Below are 25782 nucleotides of genomic sequence, written 5' to 3' on the forward strand. Positions count from 1 at the left end.
GGTTTTTGCCCTGTGAGAGGGGGAGGCAGTGTCCTGTCTTGAAAGGCCTGAACACACTGCTGAGTTCTCCCAAGAAGCTCACTGGAGGTGCCTTTTAGGAAGGATTGAGACCTTAGTCCAGCCCTCCTTACCAGAAGAAATGTTTTTCTGGACTTGTTGGTCATCAACACAGATGAGCTAATCAGAGATACCAAGACTGGAGGCAGTCTGGGCTGCCATGATCATTCACTGGTCAAGTTCATAGTCCTGAGGGATATAGATCAGGCAAAGAGCAAAGCCAGGACCGTGAATTTTAGGAAAGCAAACATCCAGCTCTTAAAGGATTTAATCAAAGGGCTCCCTCTGAGGAAAGTGCCCTGAAGGGCAAGGGAACAGAACAGACCTGGCAGATCTTTAGGGATGCTTTCCATACAATGCATGCCCTCTAGAACCCATGTGTAGGAAAACAGGAAAAGAAGGGAACAGACCAGCATAGATGAGGGAAGACTTGCTGGTCAAACAAAGGGGCAAGAAAGAAATGAGCAGGAATGGGACCAGGGACAGGTGTCCTAGGAAGAGTATAGGGATGCTGGCTGATTGTGTTGAGATAGGGTCAGGTTAGCCAAGGCATGGCTGGAGATGAACTCTACATGGAATGCAAAGAATAGCAAGAAGGGCTTCTACAGGTAAGTCAGACTGAAGAAAAAGGTAAAAAAAACCCCAAAACAACAAAACCCCTGTATGTCTCCTGATGAACACAACTGATAATGTGATAAAACCAGACCACGACAAGACTGAGGTACTCAGCCATATCTTTGTCTCAGTCATCACTAACAAGGTCTCCTCCCATACCTGTCAATTGTATGGTGCTCAAGGCAGGGACTGTGGGGAAAAAAGTGCCTCCCACTGTAAGAAAAGATCAGGTTTGAGACCACCCGAAAAACTTGAACACAGAGAACTCGGCTGCTGGCTTGTGCTAACACATGGGGTTTGGAACTCTGAGGTTGCTAATGGCATTCCAATATTAAGATATATTGGCAGAAAAGGTAAGGGGAATAAAAAGGTTTTCCAACAATGACTGCTGAAAAGGCAGGGCATTAGTGGGGGCAATTGTGGTTTTGAATGAATGGACTAAGACTAGTAATCCTTCTGCTTGTTAAGAGAACTTTGTATCAGTATTGTATCACCATTACAAAAACATTTTCCTGTGCGGTAGAAACAACACAAGTTCGCCTCTGCCTTTTTACCGGTCCTGATCAGTTTCTCAAAGAAGGGATGGGGTGGGGAAAAGCAGAGGCAGGAGGTCCCCTCTGGACGGGGCCCGATATCTCCGTGGCGCTGCACTGTCCCCGCGAGCTGTCCGTGGGCGAGGCAGCGCTCGGTGCGTGCAGTGCCGGGAGGAGGCTGCGGGCGCCGCTGCTGACCGAGAGGAGCGAGCGGGAGCTCGGAGCGCTGCAGCCCCGCCCGCTGCGGACGGAATCCCTTGCTCGCTGCCTCTCTGACTCGGCACACGCCGGATTGGATCGTCCCCGCAGTGCGGATCGTCCCCGCAGTGCTGCACCGAGGCGGAGGGGCCAGCGGCAGCGGCCGGGAGCGGTGAGCCGGAGAAGAAATTAAAGCAAAAGCGGGAGCCGGAGCAGGGCGCAGATCAGCTATCGGCAGGGAGAGCTCCCGGCAGTGTTGCGGTGCCGCGGCGGAGATGTGCTCGGTGGGGTGGCGCTGGGGCCGGCGGCAGCGAGCTCTGCTCTGGGCCGTGCTGCTGGCAGCGTGGGAGGCGGCGTGGGGGCAGCTGCGCTACTCCGTGCCCGAGGAGATGCCCAAGGGCTCGTTCGTGGGGGACGTGGCCAAGGACCTGGGGCTGCAGCTGCCGGCACTCAAAGACCGCGACGCCCACGTTTTTGACACAGGTAGGACACGGTACTTTTTTTTAGACTTGCAAAACGGCCACTTATCTATGATGGAGCAGGTGGACAGAGAGGAGATATGCGCAGCTGTTGCTAAATGTGTTCTAAACTTTGAAATTCTTGTAAAGCGTCCAATGAACATCTACAAAGGGGAGGTAGAAATACTGGATATTAACGATAATCCTCCCAGTTTCCCAGAAAGAAGAAATGTGTTAGAAATCAGCGAGAACACTGCACCAGGAGCACGCTTCCCATTAGAGAGAGCTCATGATCCTGACATAGGAGTGAACTCTTTACAGAATTACGAATGTAGCAAGAGCAGCTATTTCACCTTGGATGTGAAAACAGGAGGTGATGGTGTGAAATATCCAGAATTATTATTGGTAAAATCTTTGGATCGGGAACAGCAGGCTGCTCATTATTTGATCCTGACAGCCACAGACAACGGGAGTCCGGTGAAATCAGGATCGACAACAATCGAAATCATTGTATTAGATGGAAATGACAATGCCCCAGAATTTACTCAGTCTGTGTATAAGGTGACTGTGAGAGAAGACGTGGCTGTAGGACGTCGGGTGTTACAGGTGACAGCGAGTGACAGAGACGAGGGGCCAAATGCCGAGGTAAAATACTCGTTCTTTCAAATCCCAGAGAAGTTCGACAAGACTTTTAAGATGGATCCGGAAAGTGGAGAAATTGTAATAATACAGAACTTGAATTTCGAAGAACAAGAGTTTTACGAATTGGTTGTGCAAGCTCGGGATGCGGGTGGACTCTCTTCCCACAGCAAGGTAGTTATCACGGTCGTTGATGTAAACAACTACGTTCCCGAGATTGTCATTATGTCCGTGTTCACTCCGGTTCCGGAAGATACACCTCTGGGGACAGTAATAGCAATTTTCAGTGTCGAAGACAGGGATTCTGGAGCAAACGGAGAGGTGCAGTGCAGCATCAGCGACAGCCACCCGTTCCGCCTAGAGAAGTCATTCGATAATTACTACCGTGTGGTGACTGCAGAGCTACTGGACCGGGAGCAGGTGTCGGAGTACAACGTGACGGTTCGCGCTGCCGACGGCGGGTCGCCGCCGCTGCAGAGCAGCGCGGTGCTGGCGCTGCGGGTGCTGGACGTGAACGACAACGCGCCGGTGTTCGCGGAGGAGCGCTACAGCGCGCGGCTGTCGGAGAACAACGCGGCGGGCGCGCTGGTGCTGAGGGTGCGCGCCACGGACGCGGACTGGGGACAGAACGCGCGCGTGCGGTACCGGCTGGCGGAGGGGCGGGTGCGGGGCGCGGCGCTGTCGTCGTACGTGTCGGTGCAGGCGGAGACGGGCGCGCTGTACGCGCTGCGCTCCTTCGACTACGAGCAGCTGCGCGAGCTGCAGCTGTGGGTGCGTGCGGAGGACGGCGGCGCGCCGGCGCTGGGCAGCAACGTGTCGGTGCGGCTGCAGATCGTGGACGAGAACGACAACGCGCCGCAGGTGCTGTACCCGCCGCCGGCTTTAGCGGCGGGCTCGGGCGCTGCGTGGTCGGGCGTGGAGCTGGCGCCGCGCTGGTCGGAGGCCGGCGCGCTGGTGGCCAAGGTGGTGGCGGTGGACGCGGACGCGGGGCAGAACGCGTGGCTGTCGTACGAGCTGGCCAAGGCCACGGAGCCGGGGCTGTTCCGCGTGGGGCTGCACAGCGGCGAGGTGCGCACGGCGCGCTCGCCGCTGGCCCGCGACGCGGCGCGCCAGAGCCTGGTGGTGCTGGTGAAGGACCACGGGCGGCCGGCGCTGTCGGCCACGGCCACGCTGAGCGTGGTGCTGGCCGAGAGCGTGGCCGAGCTGCTGGCCGAGCTGGGCAGCGCGGCCGCCGAGGCGGCGGCGCCGGGCGAGCCGGCCGCCAGCCTGACGCGCTGGCTCGTGCTGGCCGTGGCCGCCGTGTCGTGCCTCTTCGTGGCCTTCCTGCTGCTGCTGCTGGCGCTGCGCCTGCGCCGCTGGCGCCGCCAGCAGCTGCTGCCGGCGGACAGCGGCGCCCTGCGCGGCGTGCCCGTGTCGCACTTCGTGGGCATCGACGGCGTGCGCGCCTTCCTCCAGTCCTACTCGCACGAGGTGTCGCTCACGGCCGACTCGCGCAAGAGCCAGCTGCGCTTCTCGGCCGGCAGCTGCTGCGACACCCTCCCGGCCCGACCACCAGATGAGGCTTCCGGTGATCTCGTCCCTTCAGGAGATCAAGATTCCGAAAACGGCGGGCAAATTGCCTTTCAGGTACGTTTATTTTTAAACTGTATTTAGTGGACGCGGTGTTTAGGATTCTTAGGGTAGCCTCAGTTGGTTCGCAGTCTTAGAAACCGTGTTTCAAGATAGTCACCCGCTCATGAATATCATCTCCTGAACGCGTGCTGATTCTGCCTTTTGTATTTTACGCGCCATGTTCTTTAATGCTTTCAAGAGCTCTTTTTACCTAGCTTTCCTCAAGGCTGGAAGGTTCTGTTGCATGTGTAACTTCACAAGGAAATCTCATTCTCTTGGTCTTCTACTGGCCGTTCCTTGAAATTGTTTAAATACTTACTAGTACCCGGTTCCCATAATTTCAATGTAATTACCTGTATGAGCTCTCAAATTCCAGTTGAATTCGGGGATCTTGTAGCTTGAAAGCCGACACTTTGAACTCCCAGATTTCTTCTATATCTGCTTTCAACAAACGTATTATTCAATCCTTCTTAAGGTGTTTGAAGAGACTCGTATTAATTGGTGAAGAATTCCTCTGATCGAATTTTTTTCCCATAGCTGGGTTTTGTGACTTAACTTTGTATTTGATACAAATTATCGGTAACTGTGCAGGCATAGTCATCGAAATAAAGTATATTTACTAGAATATTGATTTTAAAAATACTTAAATGTAAACTACCATTCATCACTGTCTATTTATAATGTAGCTAATTTTGGAATGCGAGTTAATATTGAAAACACGAATTTGAACAGTGTTTCAGTGATGTTGGAAAAGGTGTGTCTAGGTTGTTACAGGCAATTCTCGTCATATAGGAGGCAGTGAATTGCCTGCGACACATTTGAACAGAATTTCCCTGCCCCCATTGAAACAACCACATCCATTTCTCAATTTCTTCTGGAGATACTCACAGTCTTGCGTGGCTTTTGAAACATTACACACTGAAATTCACGTCTTGTGGCGACGTGAATGTTAATTTGTTACCAGAAGTTGTGTATAGGTGCAGCTGGATGGAAAGGAATTATCCTTGACTGGATGAACTACCACGGTTAGCAGGAAAACACATTTTCTAACGAGACATTACTGATCCGGCGGGGTGTGTGGGGGGGTGTAGCTTGACAGTGGCATCTCGGAGACCCAGGACTGGAGAATGTGCCAGAGCAACTCCATCGAGTAGATAGTGTGGAGAGTTTTCTAATCTTTCCTTGTCTTCTGCATAAGGGGCTGTGATGATAAACAACGTTCCTTCAGGATTTTTTGTTGTTATTTTTTTGTTTGTGGGTTTGGCGATTTTTTTTTCTTTAGTGTAAAAGAGACTAGGATCTAATTTACAGGTAAGATAAAAGATAAAAATTTCTTACATTTTTCAAGGAATCTGTCTGTTTACTCTTGGTTGTTCAAGCAAACAAAGCTGCTGCCGATATTTCCCAGTAAGTGTTCTTTAACGCCTGACAACAGGTACAGCATCTGCCTGTTTAGGATATCAGGGAGTGGTTTGCGGGATACACACACGAGGAATTCAGGGTTGGGTTGCATGGGTTCTGATAAGATGATGCTGAGCTTTGAATGTCAAAAGAGATGGGATCAGGTCTGATGTGACCGCTGTGGTGTTCTCAGAGCCTGGGATTCCCAGGCTTCCCATGGCTTCGCTTGTCCATCAACGACCACTGTTCAAAGCTGAAAACCTTAGTGTTATCTGGGGATCTCAGCTATAATAAATAAACTCAAATCAGTGTTTCAGTATTCGATCCGCCTTGCCTTTTCGCTCACGGAGGCGGCATGATGTCAGCGGAGACGCCGAGCGCTCCACCCAAGAGATCAGTACGCTGACAGTGGCACAGAGACTAAGGTTCTGCCCCACATCCCTCAAGAAAAGGGAGAGGGTCTGTCCGACAAAATACTTGCAATTCAGACAAAAGGAATTCCTAGATGCACGGTTTCAGGACTGATAGACTTTCTGTTTCTCGCTCCTGACAATATCTGTATTTTCCAATCATTCCCGATGCAAGGGAATGCAGGACAGGACCTTCGTACTGTTCTTTTTCTTGCACGCTGCGGTTTTCAGGCACGGACTCAGGGTGTCACTGTTGGCCAAGGCGGAGAAGCTGCTCAGCCGCCGGCTCCTCCCCGGCGCCCGCGTATTGCTGCTCCGCACTGCGCAGAGCAGAGAAAAAAAGCAGGAACCGCTCGACTCAGCCCGTCCTCTGATCTGCAACAGGGATTTCTTATATTTATTTCTCTCGAATACTGGTTCAGCTACCCGGAAAGGCTAATTTTTACCCGTCCACAGAATACCCTTCAGGAAAGAAGGGAATGGAGGTCAGATCGGCAGCGCAGGGCTGGGCAGGCGCTGGGCGGGTCGCGCTGCTGGCCGCGGTGCTGCTGTGCGTGTGCTGCCGGGCGGCGGCCGAGCGGCTCCGCTACGCCATCCCCGAGGAGCTGGGCAGAGGCTCGCTCGTGGGGCCGCTGGCGCGGGACCTGGGGCTCAGCGCGGACGAGCTGCCGGCACGCAAGCTGCAGGTGGCGTCTGCCGGTAAGAAGCAGCTGCAATACTTCACGGTGAGTGAGGAGAACGGGAACCTGTACGTGAACGAGAGGCTGGACCGGGAGCAGATGTGCGGCGAGTCGGCGACCTGCTCGGTCAGCTTCGAGGCGCTGGTTCACAACCCTCTGAACATTTTCCACGTTGAAGTGGTGATCGAGGATGTGAATGACAACACGCCCCGCTTCCTTCAAGACAGTTTCCAACTGGAGATCAACGAGTTGACTTCTCCCGGTGCCCGGTTTTACTTGGGTATGGCAGAGGATCCGGACACGGGTAGTAACTCACTGCAAGGCTATGAGCTGGAGGCGAATGGGTATTTCACGGTGGAGGTGAAAGAGAGCCAAGACGGCAGCAAATCCGCGGAGCTGGTGCTGCGCCACTCACTGGACCGGGAGAGCGAGCCAAGCCTGCGGCTGCTTCTGACAGCACTGGATGGGGGAGACCCGCCCCGGACAGGCACCGCCCAGCTCTGGATCAACGTCACCGATGCCAATGACAACCCACCCGTGTTCGCGCAGGACCGGTACCGCGTCAGCCTGCGTGAGGACACGCCTCCGGGATCAACGGTGCTGAATGTCTCTGCCTCTGATGCCGACGCCGGCACCAACGCACACATTTCCTACGGTTTCGGGAAAATGCCGACTAAAGTGCTTCAGAAGTTCACAGTAGATGCCCAGAGAGGAATGATCACCCTGCAGGAAGCTCTGGACTTCGAGGACACGCGCATGTTCAGCCTTACTGTGGAGGCGACGGATGGCGGCGGTTTGGTGGCACACTCTAAGGTGGAGGTGGAGGTGTTGGATGTAAATGACAACCCACCTGAGATCACGATTCTGTCGCTCTCGAGCCCGGTGCCCGAGGACGCTCCGGTGGGCACCGTGGTGGCTCTCTTGAACGTAAATGACCTGGACTCCGGCGAGAACGGTCAGGTGTCGTGCGAGCTGTCGGGAGAGGCGCCGCTGTCGATCGTGGCGTCCTCGGGCGGCTCGTACAAGGTAGTGACGGCGGGCGCGCTGGACCGAGAGCAGGCGTCCGAGCACCGCGTGACGGTGGTGGCCCGGGACCGGGGCAGGCCGGCGCTGTGGAGCAGCAGGGAGCTGGTGCTGGAGGTGTCGGACGTGAACGACAACGCGCCGGTATTCGAGGAGGCGGCGTACAGCGCGTACGTGGCGGAGAACAACGCGGCGGGCGCGCTGGTGCTGCGCGTGCAGGCGCGGGACGCGGACGCGGGCGCCAACGGGCGCGTGAGCTACTGGCTGGCGGGCGGCAGCGCGGGCGCGGCGGGCGCGGCGCCGCTCGTGTCGGTGGAGGCGCGGAGCGGCGCGCTGTACGCGCAGCGCTCCTTGGACTACGAGCAGTGCCGCGAGTTCACGCTGGCGGTGCGGGCGCAGGACGGCGGCTCGCCGGCGCGCAGCTCCACGGCCACGGTGCGCGTCTTCGTGCTGGACCGCAACGACAACGCGCCCCGGGTGCTGTGGCCGGCGGCGGCGGCGGCGGGCGAGGCTGCGGCAGGGGCGCCGCCTCCTTTCGAGGTGGTGCCGCGTTCGGCCGAGGCCGGCTACCTGGTGGCCAAGGTGGTGGCGGTGGACGCGGACGCGGGGCGCAACGCGTGGCTGTCGTACGAGCTGGTGCAGGCGTCGGAGCCGGCGCTGTTCCGCGTGGGGCTGCACAGCGGCGAGGTGCGCACGGCGCGGGCCGTGTCCGAGCGGGACGCGGCCAAGCAGCGAGTGGTGGCCGTGGTGAAGGACCACGGGCAGCCGGCGCTGTCGGCCACGGCCACGCTGCACGTGGTGCTGGCCGAGAGCTTGCAGGAGGCGCTGCCGGAGCTGAGCGAGCGGGCGGCGGGCGCCGAGGAGGCGGCGGCGGCGGCGGCCGAGCTGCAGTTCTACCTGGTGCTGGCGCTGGCGCTGCTCTCGGCGCTCTTGGTGCTGAGCGTGGCGCTGGCCGTGCTGGCGCGGCTGCGCCGGGCCGGGCCGCCCGCCGTGCTGCGCTGCCTGGGCGCGCAGCGCTTCTCGGTGGCCGGCGCCGCTTTCCCGGCCGACTTCTGCGAGGGCACCTTGCCCTACTCCTACAACCTGTGCGTGGCGGCGCCGGCCCGCGCCGTGCCCGAGGCCGCTTGGCCGCCGCCGCCGCCGGTGCCCGTCCTGTCGGCGGAGGAGGTTCTGGGCGGAGATTCCTGCGAGAAGCCGAGCCTGAACAGCAATGCCGTCGAGGGAGTGGTGCCTGCCCGCTCCGATGTACCACAGGTCTGCAAATCTACATGTTCTCGTTTTTGTCCTTGAGCCGTTTCGATTCGTTGCCCTTTTTCCTCTGATTTCCCCCCATTATATCGGTGAGGTATGCTGGTATGTCTCAATGACGGGGTAGTAAAGCTGTGTCACTCCCCCTCGGATAATAAGCATTTAGTGAATGTAGTTGTTGGTTATTCGGTGGCATCTGTTTCATATTCTAATGGAAGGTGTTTTCTAGAACTTTCACGTTGCATTTATTTTTATAAGCAGGAATGGTAAAGGCTTATCTTTAAGGAGGAAAATGCGCTGAATCTTTATGATGGATTTGGGAAAAACAGAATTGGCAGAATTGATTCTGGGGATTTTTCTTTCCTAATAGTTTGTTGGGTTTTTTTCCTCTATAATACGCTTATGGATGATGGTGGATGGCAGGATACAAACCCTTGTGCTAATTCTTCCTTTTCATTATTATATTCATAAAGGCAACCTGAGAGTGGGATTATGTGAATGGACTGTGTCGGGCAATCCACCAGTTGTGAAAGACGAGAATGTCGCCAATTCTGTGGGAATTCTGCTATCGGAATGACAGGAATGGGAAAAGAAGTAGGAGCATTTAGCTGTTGTTATCAGTGAGTGTTTTTACATCCTGCGTGATACTTCAATCTTTTTTGACATTCCTGATGTTTCTTTCATTCACAAGTCTAGAAGCTGTCAAAAAAAAAAAAAAAAAAAAAAAGGGGGGGGGGGGAAGAGCTAGTTTTCTTTCTCTATGCTTTTTACAGAAAGAGAGCATACTTTGTATCTTGTTTAAATTGTCCTCTTTTTTTTTTTTTTTTTTAATAGTCGTTACATCGGTTTTTACAAGTATAGACAATGGGATTGGGAAAACTTATCAAATGTCAAAGAATCTGCCAAAATAACGATTTAAGTACTTGAATCAAGTCCATTTGTGCATTTATTCATGGTCACCGCTGTTTAAGCCATGCAGCTCTTCTCTTACTATTCTACAGTATTTTGTTGAAAATACATATTGCCAACGTGAATAACAAAGAATTAGATTAATGCTTTACTAACAAGCTTAAGTTCCTTTCGCCTTGGATTTTGAGAAAATGAAAGCCCTTGCTTGTCACTACAGAACGACTTACTAAATGTAAGCTTGTATTAACTTCACTTATTCTGGCAAGATTCATTGCAGATACTTCCTGATTCTGTGTTAGCTGTAGTACAGTCAGTGAAAAGTGCTCCAGGAACCTACAGTCTGAAATTGGGGGGTGGGAGATTGTGATCTTTGAGTATCCAGGGGTTCTCCTCCTGTCCTCTGTCCCCATGAATGTCCTATAGGGAGACATCCCAGAGCACCTGGCAGGTGCCTGAGTTTTCTCATAGCAATTGTAAGGGCCTGGGTTAGACCCCACCTTCTTCCGCCTTTAAACGCCTTTTTAGTCAGTCATAGTGCGTTAGTGCAGTAGTTAATTTAGACCATCTCTTCTATGAATTGGAGAATTTAAAGCAAAGTTTCTGCCGTTGGGTTAATGAGCCTGATCTCTTCGCCTGCGGGCAGAGTTTTGTGTTTGATCATCGCATTGTGTATCTGTAAGCCTCTTTTTTTTGGTTGTTGTCCTACGAGTCATTCAAGAAGCAGGGAATCAACTCGTGTTTTTAGATTAATAGGATAGGACTAAGACTTTTCTACACAATAGAATCAGACAAGATAGTTACCTATATCGCCGGTAGCAAATAATATTTTCCTGTGAGTTAAAAACTCCCCGCTCACGAGACACCTCTGCTTTCCTCACGATCGCGATGGGTTCGAACATAAAAGAGGAGATCGGCTGGAGAAAAGCGGGAGGTGTGTGCGGCAAATGTCTCCTTCCCGCAGCGCTCGGTGCGTGCAGTGCCGGGAGGAGGCTGCGGGCGCCGCTGTTGACCGAGAGGAGCGAGCGGGAGCTCGGAGCGCTGCAGCCCCGCCCGCTGCGGACCCGCTCGCTCTCTCGCTCCGTATTAACGCGGCTACCGAGCGGTCTGCGGTCGTCCGAGTGGTGCGGAACCGTGCTGCGGAGAGGCGGCAGTGCGGAAGAAGCGAGTGGAGAGCAGAGAGGGAGCGGGATCGGCGGAGTGACCGGCAGAGAGCAGCCGACTTGCTTGCCGTTCAGGCGGTGCCGCAGCGGAGATGTGCTCGGCGGGGAGGCGCTGGGGCCGGCGGCAGCGAGCTCTGCTCTGGGCCGTGCTGCTGGCAGCGTGGGAGGCGGCGTTGGGGCAGCTGCGCTACTCCGTGCCCGAGGAGATGCCCAAGGGCTCGTTCGTGGGCGACGTGGCCAAGGACCTGGGGCTGCAGCTCCCGGCGCTCGGAGACCGCGGGGCCCACATTACAGAAAGAGGTAGGACGCAGTATTTCGCTTTGCACGGGAAGACGGGACATTTAGTGACGGCAGAGAGGATCGACAGAGAGCAGCTGTGCCGGCTGGTGGAGAAATGCGTGCTGCGCTGTGAGCTGATAGTGGAGGGACAGATGCAGGTTTACGGAATCGAAGTAGAAATCACAGACATTAACGACAACGCGCCCCTCTTCAGAGAAGCAGAAACAGAGCTGAGAATGAGCGAGATGACAGCCCCGGGAGCGAGGTTTCCCCTCCCAGATGCTCATGATCCGGATTCGGGCCGGAATTCCCTGCAGAGCTACGAGCTGAGCGGCGACGAGCACTTCTCGCTGGCCGTGCAGGCGGGCCCCGGCGGCGATCAGCGTCCCGAGCTGGTGCTGGCGAAGGCGCTGGACCGGGAGGAGGCGGCGTTTCACGAGCTGGTGCTGAGGGCGATGGACGGCGGCGATCCGGCACGGACGGGCACGGCTCGGATCCGCGTGACGGTGCTGGACGCGAACGACAACGCGCCCGTGTTCAGCCAGGAGGAGTACACGGTGCGTGTGCCCGAGGACGTGCCCGTGGGCTCTGTCCTCGTCATCATCACGGCCACCGATGATGACGACAGCTTATACGGGCTCGTGAAGTATTCCATGAAGAAAGCAACCGACATGCAATCGGATATTTTCCATCTGGATACTGAAACTGGAGCGATCAAGCTGTTGCAGATCCTGGATTTCGAGGAAGCAAACTTGTACCAGTTGGAGGTGCGGGCACATGATAGTGGAGCTCTTTTCGACACAGCAAAAGTCACTATCACCGTGACAGATGTGAATGACAATGCGCCCGAACTGACAGTGTCATCAAAGCTGAACGAGATCTCGGAAGATGCCCAGCCGGGAACTGTTGTGGCCCTGTTGCATGTGCAGGACCGTGACACGGGGGCGAATGGCGAGGTGAGCTGCACACTCGATGGAGGCGTCCCGTTTCGTCTGGAGAAATCTTATGAAGACTACTACCGTGTGGTGACAGCGAGAGAGCTGGACCGGGAGCAGGTGTCGGAGTACAACGTGACGGTGCGGGCGGCCGACGGCGGGTCGCCGGCGCTGCAGAGCAGCGCGGTGCTGGCGCTGCGGGTGCTGGACGTGAACGACAACGCGCCGGTGTTCGCGGAGGAGCGCTACAGCGCGCGGCTGTCGGAGAACAACGCGGCGGGCGCGCTGGTGCTGAGGGTGCGCGCCACGGACGCGGACTGGGGGCAGAACGCGCGCGTGCGGTACCGGCTGGCGGAGGGGCGGGTGCGGGGCGCGGCGCTGTCGTCGTACGTGTCGGTGCAGGCGGAGACGGGCGCGCTGTACGCGCTGCGCTCCTTCGACTACGAGCAGCTGCGCGAGCTGCAGCTGTGGGTGCGTGCGGAGGACGGCGGCGCGCCGGCGCTGGGCAGCAACGTGTCGGTGCGGCTGCAGATCGTGGACGAGAACGACAACGCGCCGCAGGTGCTGTACCCGCCGCCGGCTTTAGCGGCGGGCTCGGGCGCTGCGTGGTCGGGCGTGGAGCTGGCGCCGCGCTGGTCGGAGGCCGGCGCGCTGGTGGCCAAGGTGGTGGCGGTGGACGCGGACGCGGGGCAGAACGCGTGGCTGTCGTACGAGCTGGCCAAGGCCACGGAGCCGGGGCTGTTCCGCGTGGGGCTGCACAGCGGCGAGGTGCGCACGGCGCGCTCGCCGCTGGCCCGCGACGCGGCGCGCCAGAGCCTGGTGGTGCTGGTGAAGGACCACGGGCGGCCGGCGCTGTCGGCCACGGCCACGCTGAGCGTGGTGCTGGCCGAGAGCGTGGCCGAGCTGCTGGCCGAGCTGGGCAGCGCGGCCGCCGAGGCGGCGGCGCCGGGCGAGCCGGCCGCCAGCCTGACGCGCTGGCTCGTGCTGGCCGTGGCCGCCGTGTCGTGCCTCTTCGTGGCCTTCCTGCTGCTGCTGCTGGCGCTGCGCCTGCGCCGCTGGCGCCGCCAGCAGCTGCTGCCGGCGGACAGCGGCGCCCTGCGCGGCGTGCCCGTGTCGCACTTCGTGGGCATCGACGGCGTGCGCGCCTTCCTCCAGTCCTACTCGCACGAGGTGTCGCTCACGGCCGACTCGCGCAAGAGCCAGCTGCGCTTCTCGGCCGGCAGCTGCTGCGACACCCTCCCGGCCCGGCCGCCGCCCGACGAGCCCGCGCCGCTGCTCGGCGACGAGGATCCTGCCGGCGCTCGTCCCGTGGATTCCGCCTCTGGCCCGGTGAGTTCCCCGTACTAGTTTTTCTCCATTATTCTTTATTCTGTTGCTACTCTACTCTTTTCCGGCGTTTTTTGTGTCCTTCAGATCGATGTTTGCTGACAAGGATGGAAAAGTATCTTTTAGGGACGTGCTGATTGCGGGGCTTCCTGCTGCACCATGATGGACATGGGCTGGGTCCGAGCTTTTCAGCTTGTGAGGGATGCATGATAAGGGAGCTGTTCTTGGCTGCAGGGCTTTTTTTATGAAGCTGTTTCTGTATCATATGATCCTCACTTCCTCAGTATCTTTTGATGGAGAGGTAGTGTTTAATCTCCTTTCTGCTTCTTCACTGAGATATATTTGGCAGACAAATATTTCTTTCCTCTTAGTACAGCGTTATAAGGATAGCTGTTTGAAGGCCATAGGTTATCTGGTGCATATTGAAGGGAAATGGTCTGAACAGCAGCCTTTTGATGGAAGCTGCTTTCAAAGTATCAAGGTCAAGAAACAATATGCAGGATTTTAGAGGCAGGAGATGCAAATACTGGGCTCTGTGTGTGAATGACTGCTAATGGATACAAGGTTTCAGTGTCCATTTCTAGTATTATGTAATGCAATTTGATCCTTCACAATATGTGTGTCTTAACAGATATTACTGCAGTTCTATTGAGACCCATTGGGTATTTACAGGTTCATGGAATGTATTTAATTAATAGCCTTATATATTCCAATCTGAAATGTCACAATGGGAGCTTTGCAATAAGGAAATTCATTACATCCTTACTTTTAATAATTATATTATGTATTTCCTCCAAGAGTCGTAATCCAGAGGAGCGTGATCCCTTAATTTCTGCAGATGTTATCTTATTGTCCTATTCTTTGTATTGATCTCAAGCTGGGCCTTTGTATCTGGTAGTATCTGATCACAGCTCTTACATTTGCTTGGGTGTCCCCGACATGCCTTTCATTTTTACAACTCGACAAGGGAAAGACATTGATAGATGTGTTTCCTTCAATTTTTAATGGGAGAAATTGTCTTATTTCTCACATGCACACGTTAAGAAGTCAAATATTAGACATGATAAGTTGTCTCTGCAACTTTTCTTCCAACTGAGTACATCTGCTAATGATGATAAACCATACAATCTGTAACGAGTTTGAGGAGACTCTTGCAGGTGCAGTGTGTGAGGTAATACTCCTGGAGAGAAAGCAAGTGCTTTTTTAACTTCCATGGTCCATTGCTGGACTACATAAAATGAATATGTTCAGATTATACATGACCAAGCTGTGGATTCATACATTTGCTTTCCTGTAATGGGGCGCTCTCTGTGAATGATAGTTGAACCACTGACTTGTTTGTCATGACCAGGTAAAGGTGGGCCTGTGTGTGTCTGAAACTTTATCTGAAAATAGAATCACTGATCTTACTTGTCAGGGAGAGATTTGCCCCAGGGAGAGACTCGCCCTGAAGCAGACAAAGGTGGGTTCTATGATCCAGTAATCTGAGTGTGCCTTCATGCCATGCCTAGTGCCAAGGCCTGTGCCACTTATAGCAAGTGCCCTTTTCCCGTGTCCAAAGAAGGATGGCAATCCTCCAATGAATTTGTCTGCTATCAATGCCCAGGGAAGTGCATGCTTCAGGGGTTCTGTGTCTAAGAAATGCTGTGGGAAATATAATTTCCCCAGCTATATGTCCTTGTTAGAGTTATGAGGTAGAGTTTCATTGTGGTTGTACTAAGCTTTCCCAAGCCTTGAGCAGACGTTCAGATGTTATCACTGGCTCTTGCTTGTATGATGTTACTGTTGATGGTTTGTTGGTAGTGAAATTGGTAGGATTGTAGGAATGGGAGAGTCGAATTTACCTGCAGAGTCTGGGTTTGGGGCTTTTTATTTGAAGCATGTGCCAGAAAGTCACTCATTGTTTCTTCTGTCATGTCTGATACACCTCTTCCCTATGAGTGGTAGCTCTTGGATGTGGACATAAACATCATATTAATGGTTGTAGCGTGACATATATTCTAGAATGTCCATGTGCTTAGGAAGAATGATGATGTCTTTGAGTTGATTGTGATATGAGTCTTTAATTGAGTTGCATATTGCTTATGCCCGTTAGAACATATTACATTTCTTCAAGTATCAGTGATGAGCAGAGTCCATATGGGTGGACCTGTGCTGTGATCCCTGTTCTCCATAAGGAGAAGTTGTGTGGAAAACTTCTTCCAGTGGTGTCTGTCTGCAAAGGGGTCCCTGCTGGGTGATGTCTGAGCATTCCGCCTGCACAGAGACAGGGCAGGTGAAAGAGTTCATGAAAAATCTAAAGGGTTGGTGTAGATATTCAGTTTTCCCTAGGTGTCGAATGGATCACATAGTTATGGTTCTGTGCATTTTTCTTTGCTTTTTCTGCAAAGAAATTACTTGGAGGGTGTTACCTGTGTATATTATATGTGTTTCTTATGTACTTGTTACAGCTTACACAAGTTAGGCCTTCGAAGTTAGGCCTTCAAACTTTGTTAGACCTTTAAACTTTGTTGAGCCTTCAAAGTTAGGCCTTTAAACTTAGATAGGCCTACAAACTTAGTTAGGCCTTCGAAATCTGTTAGGCCTTTAAAATTAGTTTGGCCTTTTAAACTTTGTTAGGCCTTCAAACTCTGTTAGGCCTCTAAATTACGGCCTTCAAAGTTAGGCCTTCAAACTTTGTTAGGCCTTTAAACTTTGTTGAGCCTTCAAAGTTAGGCCTTTAAACTTAGATAGGCCTACAAACTTAGTTAGGCCTTCGAAATCTGTTAGGCCTTTAAAATTAGTTTGGCCTTTTAAACTTTGTTAGGCCTTCAAACTCTGTTAGGCCTCTAAATTACGGCCTTCAAAGTTAGGCCTTCAAATTTGTGGGGCATGACCAGGCCAGGAAAGCTGATGAGAGCTCTTGAGTGTTTAATGCATACAAGTCACACTTGTAGTCCAGAAGAAGATTTCAATGTCACTCTTCCAGCCTGAGGCCTCAGTGGGTTCCAGGTGCTCTCAGGGATGAATTTCCTTGCCCACAGAAAAGGCTGAGATTTCCTCCTGGTGAGTTTCTCTGAAAGAACTCCTATTTAATCCCTGCAATGCTTCTGTGGTTTTTTTTTTTTTTTTCCCTTGACGTGTTATTACAGCTGATGTGGAATGAGGACCTGTGAAGGGGGTTCATCTCTCCTCTCTATTTTATCATCTGTTCGGAGATGTAAAAATGACCTTAGGAGAAGTCACATCTTTGTGGATCTGTGTATGTGATAAGAGGGGAAGTGCATAGCTTGATAAAGAGTTCTTGAGCGCAGTAAATACATTTTCCACCCTGGATCTCAGTTCAGGCTCTGTTTCCTGGAAGGCCATGGTTCATGTTTCTTTCCCCCTTGTGAGTGCTGCTTTGCAGGAAATAGTGACTTCCATTGAGAATCAAATGAAGACGGAATGCTGTGTGTGAGGAAAATGAAAAATTGCTTAACTCAAGTGGTTAGCTGTAAAATGTTGTTGTCCAATTCCACTTACCTGGCGATTCTTCTTGCGTCTCTGAGGACTACAGAGCAACGTGCTTTTGTCAGTGATTTCCTGCACTGCTCAGGCCCTGATGTATCACAGTAGCCATGGCTTGGCCCCATGGATGGCAGTGGGAGGTATTTTGTTTAGCTTCTTTGCTATTGTAAGTGCCAAGCATTTCTGTTGTTCTGTTGTTAGTACAGTCATTTAGTCCAGTCAGAGAGACCTCATAGTCCTTTAATATTCCTGCGGCTTGCCTAGCTTGCACCTTGAGGCCTCAGTGAGTTTCCACATGCTCTGGGAAAGAATTTTTAAGGCTGTGTTGTGGTGAAGCACCAGAAAAATCACAGCACTGACTTATCTCCCCCTCTCTGATGGGGACAGATGGAAGTTTGGGATTTGGATATGAATCTTCAGAATTCATTGAAAACCATTCCGCTGATTTGCAGTCCTAAAATGGACTGGGGATATGTTGGGACTTTTGCCTAAAGGTTAGGAAAATCAAAATTATGGAAATATTAAATCAATAATTGTAGCAGGCCTTTTTTTTTGAGTTTCCACCAAAAGCACAGAAGGTTTTCTGTATGGAAGGAGAGTCAGTCCAAGGACAGACACAATGCACAGTCTGTTCTGCTTTGCACTTTCTTATTCTCTTCCATTTTTATGCACATTGTCATTTATCTGAGAGCAGATTGACATTTCTTGGCTTCATATTTCTCTGCAAGTGTTAATCACTGTAAAAACATCCTTTTGATTTACATGGGTTTTGCACAGGTGATGAGCAAACAATATCTGAAGTACCACTGGAACAATTAAATTGTAAATTATCTCAGCAATCTTGCTTTTAGATATAGGCTTCAATTCCTAGACTGCGTATGAGAGAACGAATTTGTCTTTTAGGAGCACATATTTCCTTTCTGATTTTTGTGCCATCTGAAACCAGAGTGTGGAAAAAACTTTGATAAGGTGTAATACTTGTTTCCATGTGTATTGCAGCTACAAACAATTAAATCGTTCTCACATGGATATTGCTGCTGTAATCATAAGGGTTCCTACTTGTCGTTAAGCAAGTGGGTCTGCTCTTGCTGTTTGCAATCGGGGACCGAGCCCGGGGCCGGTGCAGCCGCCGAGCCCCGCCCGGGCCGGGCCGGGCCCCCTTGAGCGCGGCCATGCGGCGGCTGCAGTGGCGCGGCGGCGCCTCCGGGTGCCGCTGTTGGCCGCCGCCGAGCGGCGCTGGAGCCGCCGCCGCCGCCGCCGCAGCGTCCTGCCCCCGCAGGCTGCTCGCTCGCCCGGCGCCGGCCGCAGCGGCAGCGGCACCGCCACCGGCAGCAGCAGCGGCGGCGGCGGCGGCGGGGAGAGGCGGCCCGAGCGGGCTGGCTGCGCTGCGGCGGCCCCTGCGCTGCGTGGCGAGAGCGGCTGGAAGGGAAGCGGGGCAGCGGCAGGAGGCAGGAGCGCGGCGAGCGCCGGCGGCAGAGAATGGCGGTGAGGCGGCGGCAGAGGCGCGGGCCGGGCGGCGGGCGAGCGCTGCTGGCCGCGGTGCTGCTGTGCGTGTGCTGCCGGGCGGCGGCCGAGCGGCTCCGCTACGCCATCCCCGAGGAGCTGGGCAGAGGCTCGCTCGTGGGGCCGCTGGCGCGGGACCTGGGGCTCAGCGCGGACGAGCTGCCGGCGCGCAAGCTGCAGGTGGCGTCTGCCGGCAAGAAGCAGCTGCAATACTTCACGGTGAGTGAGGAGAACGGGAACCTGTACGTGAACGAGAGGCTGGACCGGGAGGAGATGTGCGGTGCGTCGTCGACCTGCTCTGTCAGCTTTGACGTGGTGGTGCAGAACCCGCTGAACATTTTCCACGTTGAAGTGGCGATCGAGGACGTGAATGACAACTCACCGCGCTTTCTGCGTAACAAATTTCAGCTGGAGATCAACGAGTTGACTTCACCCGGCGCTCGATTTTACTTGGGCATAGCCGAGGATCCTGACGTGGGCAGTAATTCACTGCAAGGGTACGAGCTGGAGGCCAACGGGTACTTCACAGTGGAGGTGAAAGAGAGCCAAGATGGCAGCAAACCCGCGGAGCTGGTGCTGCGCCACTCACTGGACCGGGAGAGCGAGCCGAGACTGCGGCTGCTGCTGACAGCGCTGGATGGCGGAGACCCGCCCCGGACAGGCACCGCCCAGCTCTGGATCAACGTCACCGATGCCAATGACAACCCACCCGTGTTCGCGCAGGACCGGTACCGCGTCAGCCTGCGTGAGGACACGCCTCCGGGATCGATAGTGCTGAACGTGTCAGCCTCAGACGCTGATGCAGGCACCAACGCCCACATCACCTACGGCTTCGGAGAGATGCCGGCCAAGGTGCTTCAGAAATTCGTGGTGGATGGCCACAGGGGGATGATCACGCTTCAAGAGGCGCTGGACTTCGAGGACACGAGTGCGTTTAGCTTGGCTGTGGAGGCGACAGATGGCGGCGGTTTGGTGGCACATTGCAAGGTGGAGGTGGAGGTGCTGGACGTGAATGACAATCCTCCTGAGGTCATAATTCTGTCGCTCTCGAGCCCGGTGCCTGAAGACGCTCCGGTGGGCACCGTGGTGGCTCTCTTGAACGTAAATGACCTTGACTCGGGCGAGAACGGTCAAGTGTCATGCGAGCTGTCGGGAGAGGCGCCGCTGTCGATCGTGGCGTCCTCGGGCGGCTCGTACAAGGTGGTGACGGCGGGCGCGCTGGACCGAGAGCAGGCGTCCGAGCACCGCGTGACGGTGGTGGCCCGGGACCGGGGCAGGCCGGCGCTGTGGAGCAGCAGGGAGCTGGTGCTGGAGGTGTCGGACGTGAACGACAACGCGCCGGTGTTCGAGGAGGCGGCGTACAGCGCGTACGTGGCGGAGAACAACGCGGCGGGCGCGCTGGTGCTGCGCGTGCAGGCGCGGGACGCGGACGCGGGCGCCAACGGGCGCGTGAGCTACTGGCTGGCGGGCGGCAGCGCGGGCGCGGCGGGCGCGGCGCCGCTCGTGTCGGTGGAGGCGCGGAGCGGCGCGCTGTACGCGCAGCGCTCCTTGGACTACGAGCAGTGCCGCGAGTTCACGCTGGCGGTGCGGGCGCAGGACGGCGGCTCGCCGGCGCGCAGCTCCACGGCCACGGTGCGCGTCTTCGTGCTGGACCGCAACGACAACGCGCCCCGGGTGCTGTGGCCGGCGGCGGCGGCGGGCGAGGCTGCGGCAGGGGCGGCGCCTCCTTTCGAGGTGGTGCCGCGTTCGGCCGAGGCCGGCTACCTGGTGGCCAAGGTGGTGGCGGTGGACGCGGACGCGGGGCGCAACGCGTGGCTGTCGTACGAGCTGGTGCAGGCGTCGGAGCCGGCGCTGTTCCGCGTGGGGCTGCACAGCGGCGAGGTGCGCACGGCGCGGGCCGTGTCCGAGCGGGACGCGACCAAGCAGCGAGTGGTGGCCGTGGTGAAGGACCACGGGCAGCCGGCGCTGTCGGCCACGGCCACGCTGCACGTGGTGCTGGCCGAGAGCTTGCAGGAGGCGCTGCCGGAGCTGAGCGAGCGGGCGGCGGGCGCCGAGGAGGCGGCGGCGGCGGCCGAGCTGCAGTTCTACCTGGTGCTGGCGCTGGCGCTGCTCTCGGCGCTCTTGGTGCTGAGCGTGGCGCTGGCCGTGCTGGCGCGGCTGCGCCGGGCCGGGCCGCCCGCCGTGCTGCGCTGCCTGGGCGCGCAGCGCTTCTCGGTGGCCGGCGCCGCCTTCCCGGCCGACTTCTGCGAGGGCACCTTGCCCTACTCCTACAACCTGTGCGTGGCGGCGCCGGCCCGCGCCGTGCCCGAGGCCGCTTGGCCGCCGCCGCCGCCGGTGCCCGTCCTGTCGGCGGAGGAGCTTCTGGGCGGGGATTCCTTGGAGAAGCCAATCTCGAGTAGTAACGCCGCCGAGGGAGAGGTGCCTGCCAATCCGGACGCACCGCAGGTCTGTAAAAGCGTGAGTTCCTGCTGTTCTCCTTGTGCCTTTCTTAACAGGCTTTCTCTCTTTTCCCCGATTGCTACACTTGTCGTGATCTGGACAGTAGCTGTCGGTCCGTTCTATTTTGCTATTTACTCCGAAAGGGAGCCTGCATCTGGCTCTGTTGATTGAGAAATTATTTGTTGTTCTAACCCTCTTCTTTTTGCCCTCTCATGTTTTGAGATAAGGCTTCATCATATATTTTACATCTATTGCTGCTGACAAGTTTTTTCCTCGAGTATTATTTGCCTGATGCAAACGAGTGTTTTAATCCTGTTTCCAAAATTGCCGTGTGATGTCACATGTTTTGAGGGAATGCTCCTGCAGAAACGGCAGCATTAATGGGACAGATATATATTATTCAGTCATGATTTTTTCAAAGGATTTTGTGACAAAATTTTGTGAGTTCATCGGAGAACACGGATTCTCGCTCTGCAGAAAGAGATCCACTGAGTCTATGTAACAGAATTCTGAAAAGAGAAATAACACTTTTGGTTTGTTTGGAGGTCGGGGCTTGTGTTTGCTTGTTATTTAGGGTTTTTTTTTCCTGAGATGTGAGCATTTTCGACATGAAAGGAGCAATTACAGGTTGTTCCTCCCTGCTGGAAGAGTGTCGAATGTATTTGGGAATAAGTTTTCTTCAGGAGTGGTAGACGGGAATGGTTGTTTATTCCAGTCATAATTTTTCTCTGCAGCTCTTTCTGCAGAGCTGCGAGTTCCTGTTGTTCTCGTTTAAACTTTCGCAACCGTTGCCCTCTTTTCCTTGGATTTCCCCGGGTAGTGTAGGTTGTTATGGCTGGTCCATGTCTCCGAGAAGGAATAAAAGAACGAGGTGATTTCTTTTTCTAAGAACAGGCAATTAGCCATAGCACTTTATTCTGCGTTGGCCACAGCTTCAGATTCATCCAAGAGGCATTGTCTGCATCTCTAGAGTTGACTAAAATCGTATGAATTAGTAATTGTTATGGGGAATCCTAACTGTGCAGGAGATTCTTGGTTCTTCATGAAGGAATCAGGGAAATAATGCAGATAGCAGCTCTTGCAGATTTTTCCCTAATGATCTGCTTATCCTGAAAATGTACTCTTGGACTTGGTTAAAAGCTGGGCACATACCGCTTTCTAACACTTGCTCGGTCTTGGACTGCAGAAAGACTCGTTTCTCATGGATAGAACAGTGACAGGTTCTCCTTCTAGAGTAAAAAAAGAGATTGTCACTCATCTTTTGGGTGAACACTGTTGCAGAAATGGCAGGACTGGTACCATTAGCGAGATGAGTTCATTTTGCTAGTTTTGTTTACTTTTTCCATTCTGGCTGGTAGTTCCCTCTTTTTCTTTAACCTTTCCTCGTATTTTCTTCATGCACATGTGTCAATGAAGACTGAGGCCTCAAATAATGGGGAAAAATTTGTATATTTTTGTTTCCAGGTCTTGTTCCCTTATCCTTCTATAAAAACAGAGTTGTTTTGACCCTGTAAAGGGAATTCGTTCTCTTAGGGTTTTTGTTTGTTTGTTTGGTTGGTTGGTTGGTTTGTTGGTTTTTGTTTGGTTCCCCTTCCACCCCTCCCTCCCCAGTATTTCTTATGAATGTCTATTTAAAAGGATAATCAGGCTCTAAGATTCAAATATAGATATCAAATGTGCAGGAGATTCGCCAATTGACACTTCAGGCACTTGAATCAGGTATACTTGAAAATTTATCAATGGCCATCAGAGTCTAAGGAGTGCATCTTTAATTCTCTTTTCCCGCTTCCTGAAAGTATTTGGTTGAAAATGTGCCATAGCTACCTAAACACACAGTAATTTGAACAATGTTTTGGTAACGAGCCCTTTGCATCCTTATTTCTGAGAAAAGAAAAATCTCTTCCTGGGATTATAGAATGACTTGATTGAATATAATTACGTATAAAATGGACAGGTTCAATACAGGAGCTTTCCTGTCTCCTGGGTAGTTGTAGATACAGTCGGCACAGAGTGATGAAGTAGCCTACAGCTGTATATCAGAGACGGTTTTCTTTCGCTGCCCTTGCGCCGGTCATTCCATCATGTCTTCTACAAATATTTGTGGTGAAAATTCTGCTTTTGTACTACTGCGGTAGGACTCGTAATGCTCCGTACGTCCTATTAAAATAACGCCATTCCATCTCACTGCGTGCAGTGCCGGGAGGAGGCTGCGGGCGCCGCTGTTGACCGAGAGCAGCGAGCGGGAGCTCGGAGCGCTGCAGCCCCGCCCGCTGCGGATCGGTTCTCTCGCTCTCCCGGTGTGTGAGTCGGCGGCGGAACAGTCTGCGGTCGTTCCCGCGGTGCGGAGAGGTGCTGAAGGGAGTCGAAAGAGCCTGGCAGGAGCGCTCGGGAGCAGAGCGCCGGAGCTACACCGCGAAGCCAGATCGGTGAGCGGCGGCGGAGAGCTCCCGGCAGCGTTTCGGTGCCGCAGCGGAGATGTGCTCGGCGGGGAGGCGCTGGGGCCGGCGGCAGCGAGCTCTGCTCTGGGCCGTGCTGCTGGCAGCGTGGGAGGCGGCGTGGGGGCAGCTGCGCTATTCCATGCCCGAGGAGATGCCCAAGGGCTCGTTCGTGGGAGACGTGGCCAAGGACCTGGGGCTGCAGCTCCCTGCGATCCGCGACCGTGGTATCCGCGTTGTCGCCGAAAGTACGACGCAGTATTTCGCTTTGCACGGGAAGACGGGACATTTAGTGACGGCAGAGAGGATCGACAGAGAGCAGCTGTGCCGGCTGGTGGAGAAATGCGTGCTGCGCTGTGAGCTGATAGTGGAGGGACAGATGCAGGTTTACGGAATCGAAGTGGAGATCACAGACATTAACGACAATGCACCCAGCTTTCGACAGACAGAAAAAGACCTGAGACTTACCGAGATGACAGCCCTGGGGGCGAGGTTTCCTCTGGCCGAAGCTCACGATCCTGACTCGGGCCGGAATTCCCTGCAGAGCTACAAGCTGAGCGGTGACGAGCACTTCTCGCTGGCCGTGCAGGCGGGCCCCGGCGGCGATCAGCGTCCCGAGCTGGTGCTGGCGAAGGCGCTGGACCGGGAGGAGGCGGCGTTTCACGAGCTGGTGCTGAGGGCAATGGACGGCGGAGATCCGGCACGGACGGGCACGGCTCGGATCCGTGTAACCGTGGTGGACGCGAACGACAACGCGCCCGTGTTCAGCCAGGCGGAGTACACGGTGCGTGTGCCCGAGGACGTACCCGTGGGCTCTGTCCTCGTCACTGTCACGGCCACGGACGCCGACGAGGGTCTGAACGGGAAGGTGAAATACAGCCTCCATAAAATTTCAGACCGAGCCTCAGAACTTTTTAATCTGGACTCCGAGACCGGGGAAATAACTGTTAAGGACGTCTTGGATTTCGAGGAAATCTCCTCCCATGAACTTGAGGTTCAGGCACATGACGGAGGAGATCTCTCTGATACTGCAAAAATGCTGATCATCGTGACAGACGTAAATGACAACGTGCCCAAGATTTCAGTGAGATCGGCTCTTAACGAGATCTCGGAGGATGCCCCTCCGGAAACTGTTGTTGCCCTGCTACATGTGCAGGACCGCGACTCGGGAGCAAATGGTGATGTGCGCTGCTCGCTCGACAAGGACATCCCGTTTCGTCTGGAGAAATCCTATGACGACTACTATCGTGTGGTGACAGCGAGAGAGCTGGACCGGGAGCAGGTGTCGGAGTACAACGTGACGGTGCGGGCTGCCGACGGCGGGTCGCCGGCGCTGCAGAGCAGCGCGGTGCTGGCGCTGCGGGTGCTGGACGTGAACGACAACGCGCCGGTGTTCGCGGAGGAGCGCTACAGCGCGCGGCTGTCGGAGAACAACGCGGCGGGCGCGCTGGTGCTGAGGGTGCGCGCCACGGACGCGGACTGGGGGCAGAACGCGCGCGTGCGGTACCGGCTGGCGGAGGGGCGGGTGCGGGGCGCGGCGCTGTCGTCGTACGTGTCGGTGCAGGCGGAGACGGGCGCGCTGTACGCGCTGCGCTCCTTCGACTACGAGGAGCTGCGCGAGCTGCAGCTGTGGGTGCGTGCGGAGGACGGCGGCGCGCCGGCGCTGGGCAGCAACGTGTCGGTGCGGCTGCAGATCGTGGACGAGAACGACAACGCGCCGCAGGTGCTGTACCCGCCGCCGGCTTTAGCGGCGGGCTCGGGCGCTGCGTGGTCGGGCGTGGAGCTGGCGCCGCGCTGGTCGGAGGCCGGCGCGCTGGTGGCCAAGGTGGTGGCGGTGGACGCGGACGCGGGGCAGAACGCGTGGCTGTCGTACGAGCTGGCCAAGGCCACGGAGCCGGGGCTGTTCCGCGTGGGGCTGCACAGCGGCGAGGTGCGCACGGCGCGCTCGCCGCTGGCCCGCGACGCGGCGCGCCAGAGCCTGGTGGTGCTGGTGAAGGACCACGGGCGGCCGGCGCTGTCGGCCACGGCCACGCTGAGCGTGGTGCTGGCCGAGAGCGTGGCCGAGCTGCTGGCCGAGCTGGGCAGCGCGGCCGCCGAGGCGGCGGCGCCGGGCGAGCCGGCCGCCAGCCTGACGCGCTGGCTCGTGCTGGCCGTGGCCGCCGTGTCGTGCCTCTTCGTGGCCTTCCTGCTGCTGCTGCTGGCGCTGCGCCTGCGCCGCTGGCGCCGCCAGCAGCTGCTGCCGGCGGACAGCGGCGCCCTGCGCGGCGTGCCCGTGTCGCACTTCGTGGGCATCGACGGCGTGCGCGCCTTCCTCCAGTCCTACTCGCACGAGGTGTCGCTCACGGCCGACTCGCGCAAGAGCCAGCTGCGCTTCTCGGCCGGCAGCTGCTGCGACACCCTCCCGGCCCGGCCGCCGCCCGACGAGCCCGCGCCG

General features: G+C 55.6%; 2 protein-coding genes across 4 annotated transcripts in view; both read left to right on the forward strand.

The window, feature by feature from the left end:
* The first annotated feature begins 1678 nt into the window (after positions 1-1678).
* On the forward strand, positions 1679-4508 carry LOC140685045 (protocadherin gamma-A10-like). Its single transcript, XM_072935434.1, has 2 exons — positions 1679-4126; positions 4488-4508. Exons 1-2 carry the CDS (start codon positions 1679-1681, stop codon positions 4506-4508), a joined length of 2469 nt encoding a protein of 822 aa, XP_072791535.1.
* Positions 4509-6241: 1733 nt separating this feature from the next.
* Positions 6242-25782, forward strand: part of LOC100225858 (protocadherin gamma-C5) — a 131324-nt gene continuing 111783 nt past the window's right edge. Inside the window, exon 1 of one of the 3 annotated variants that reach the window (XM_072935218.1) lies at positions 6242-8879. In XM_072935218.1, the coding sequence (XP_072791319.1) occupies positions 6402-8879 (2478 nt within the window). In that variant the 5' untranslated portion in view covers positions 6242-6401. Of the gene's footprint in view, positions 8880-18119; positions 20932-25782 lie in introns of those variants that run through there. The other 2 variants (XM_072935217.1, XM_072935220.1) reach the window with 2 other exon arrangements.

Source organism: Taeniopygia guttata, chromosome 13, assembly GCF_048771995.1.
Source record: "Taeniopygia guttata chromosome 13, bTaeGut7.mat, whole genome shotgun sequence".
Classification (NCBI taxonomy): domain Eukaryota; kingdom Metazoa; phylum Chordata; class Aves; order Passeriformes; family Estrildidae; genus Taeniopygia; species Taeniopygia guttata.

Excerpts from the sequence above, each read along its gene's own strand:
- LOC140685045 (XM_072935434.1), top strand. The coding sequence starts at position 1,679 with ATGTGCTCGGTGGGGTGGCGCTGGGGCCGGCGGCAGCGAGCTCTGCTC. Across the intron at positions 4,127-4,487 it reads GCGGGCAAATTGCCTTTCAG|TTGAATTCGGGGATCTTGTA; the intron begins GTACGTTTATTT and ends CTCAAATTCCAG.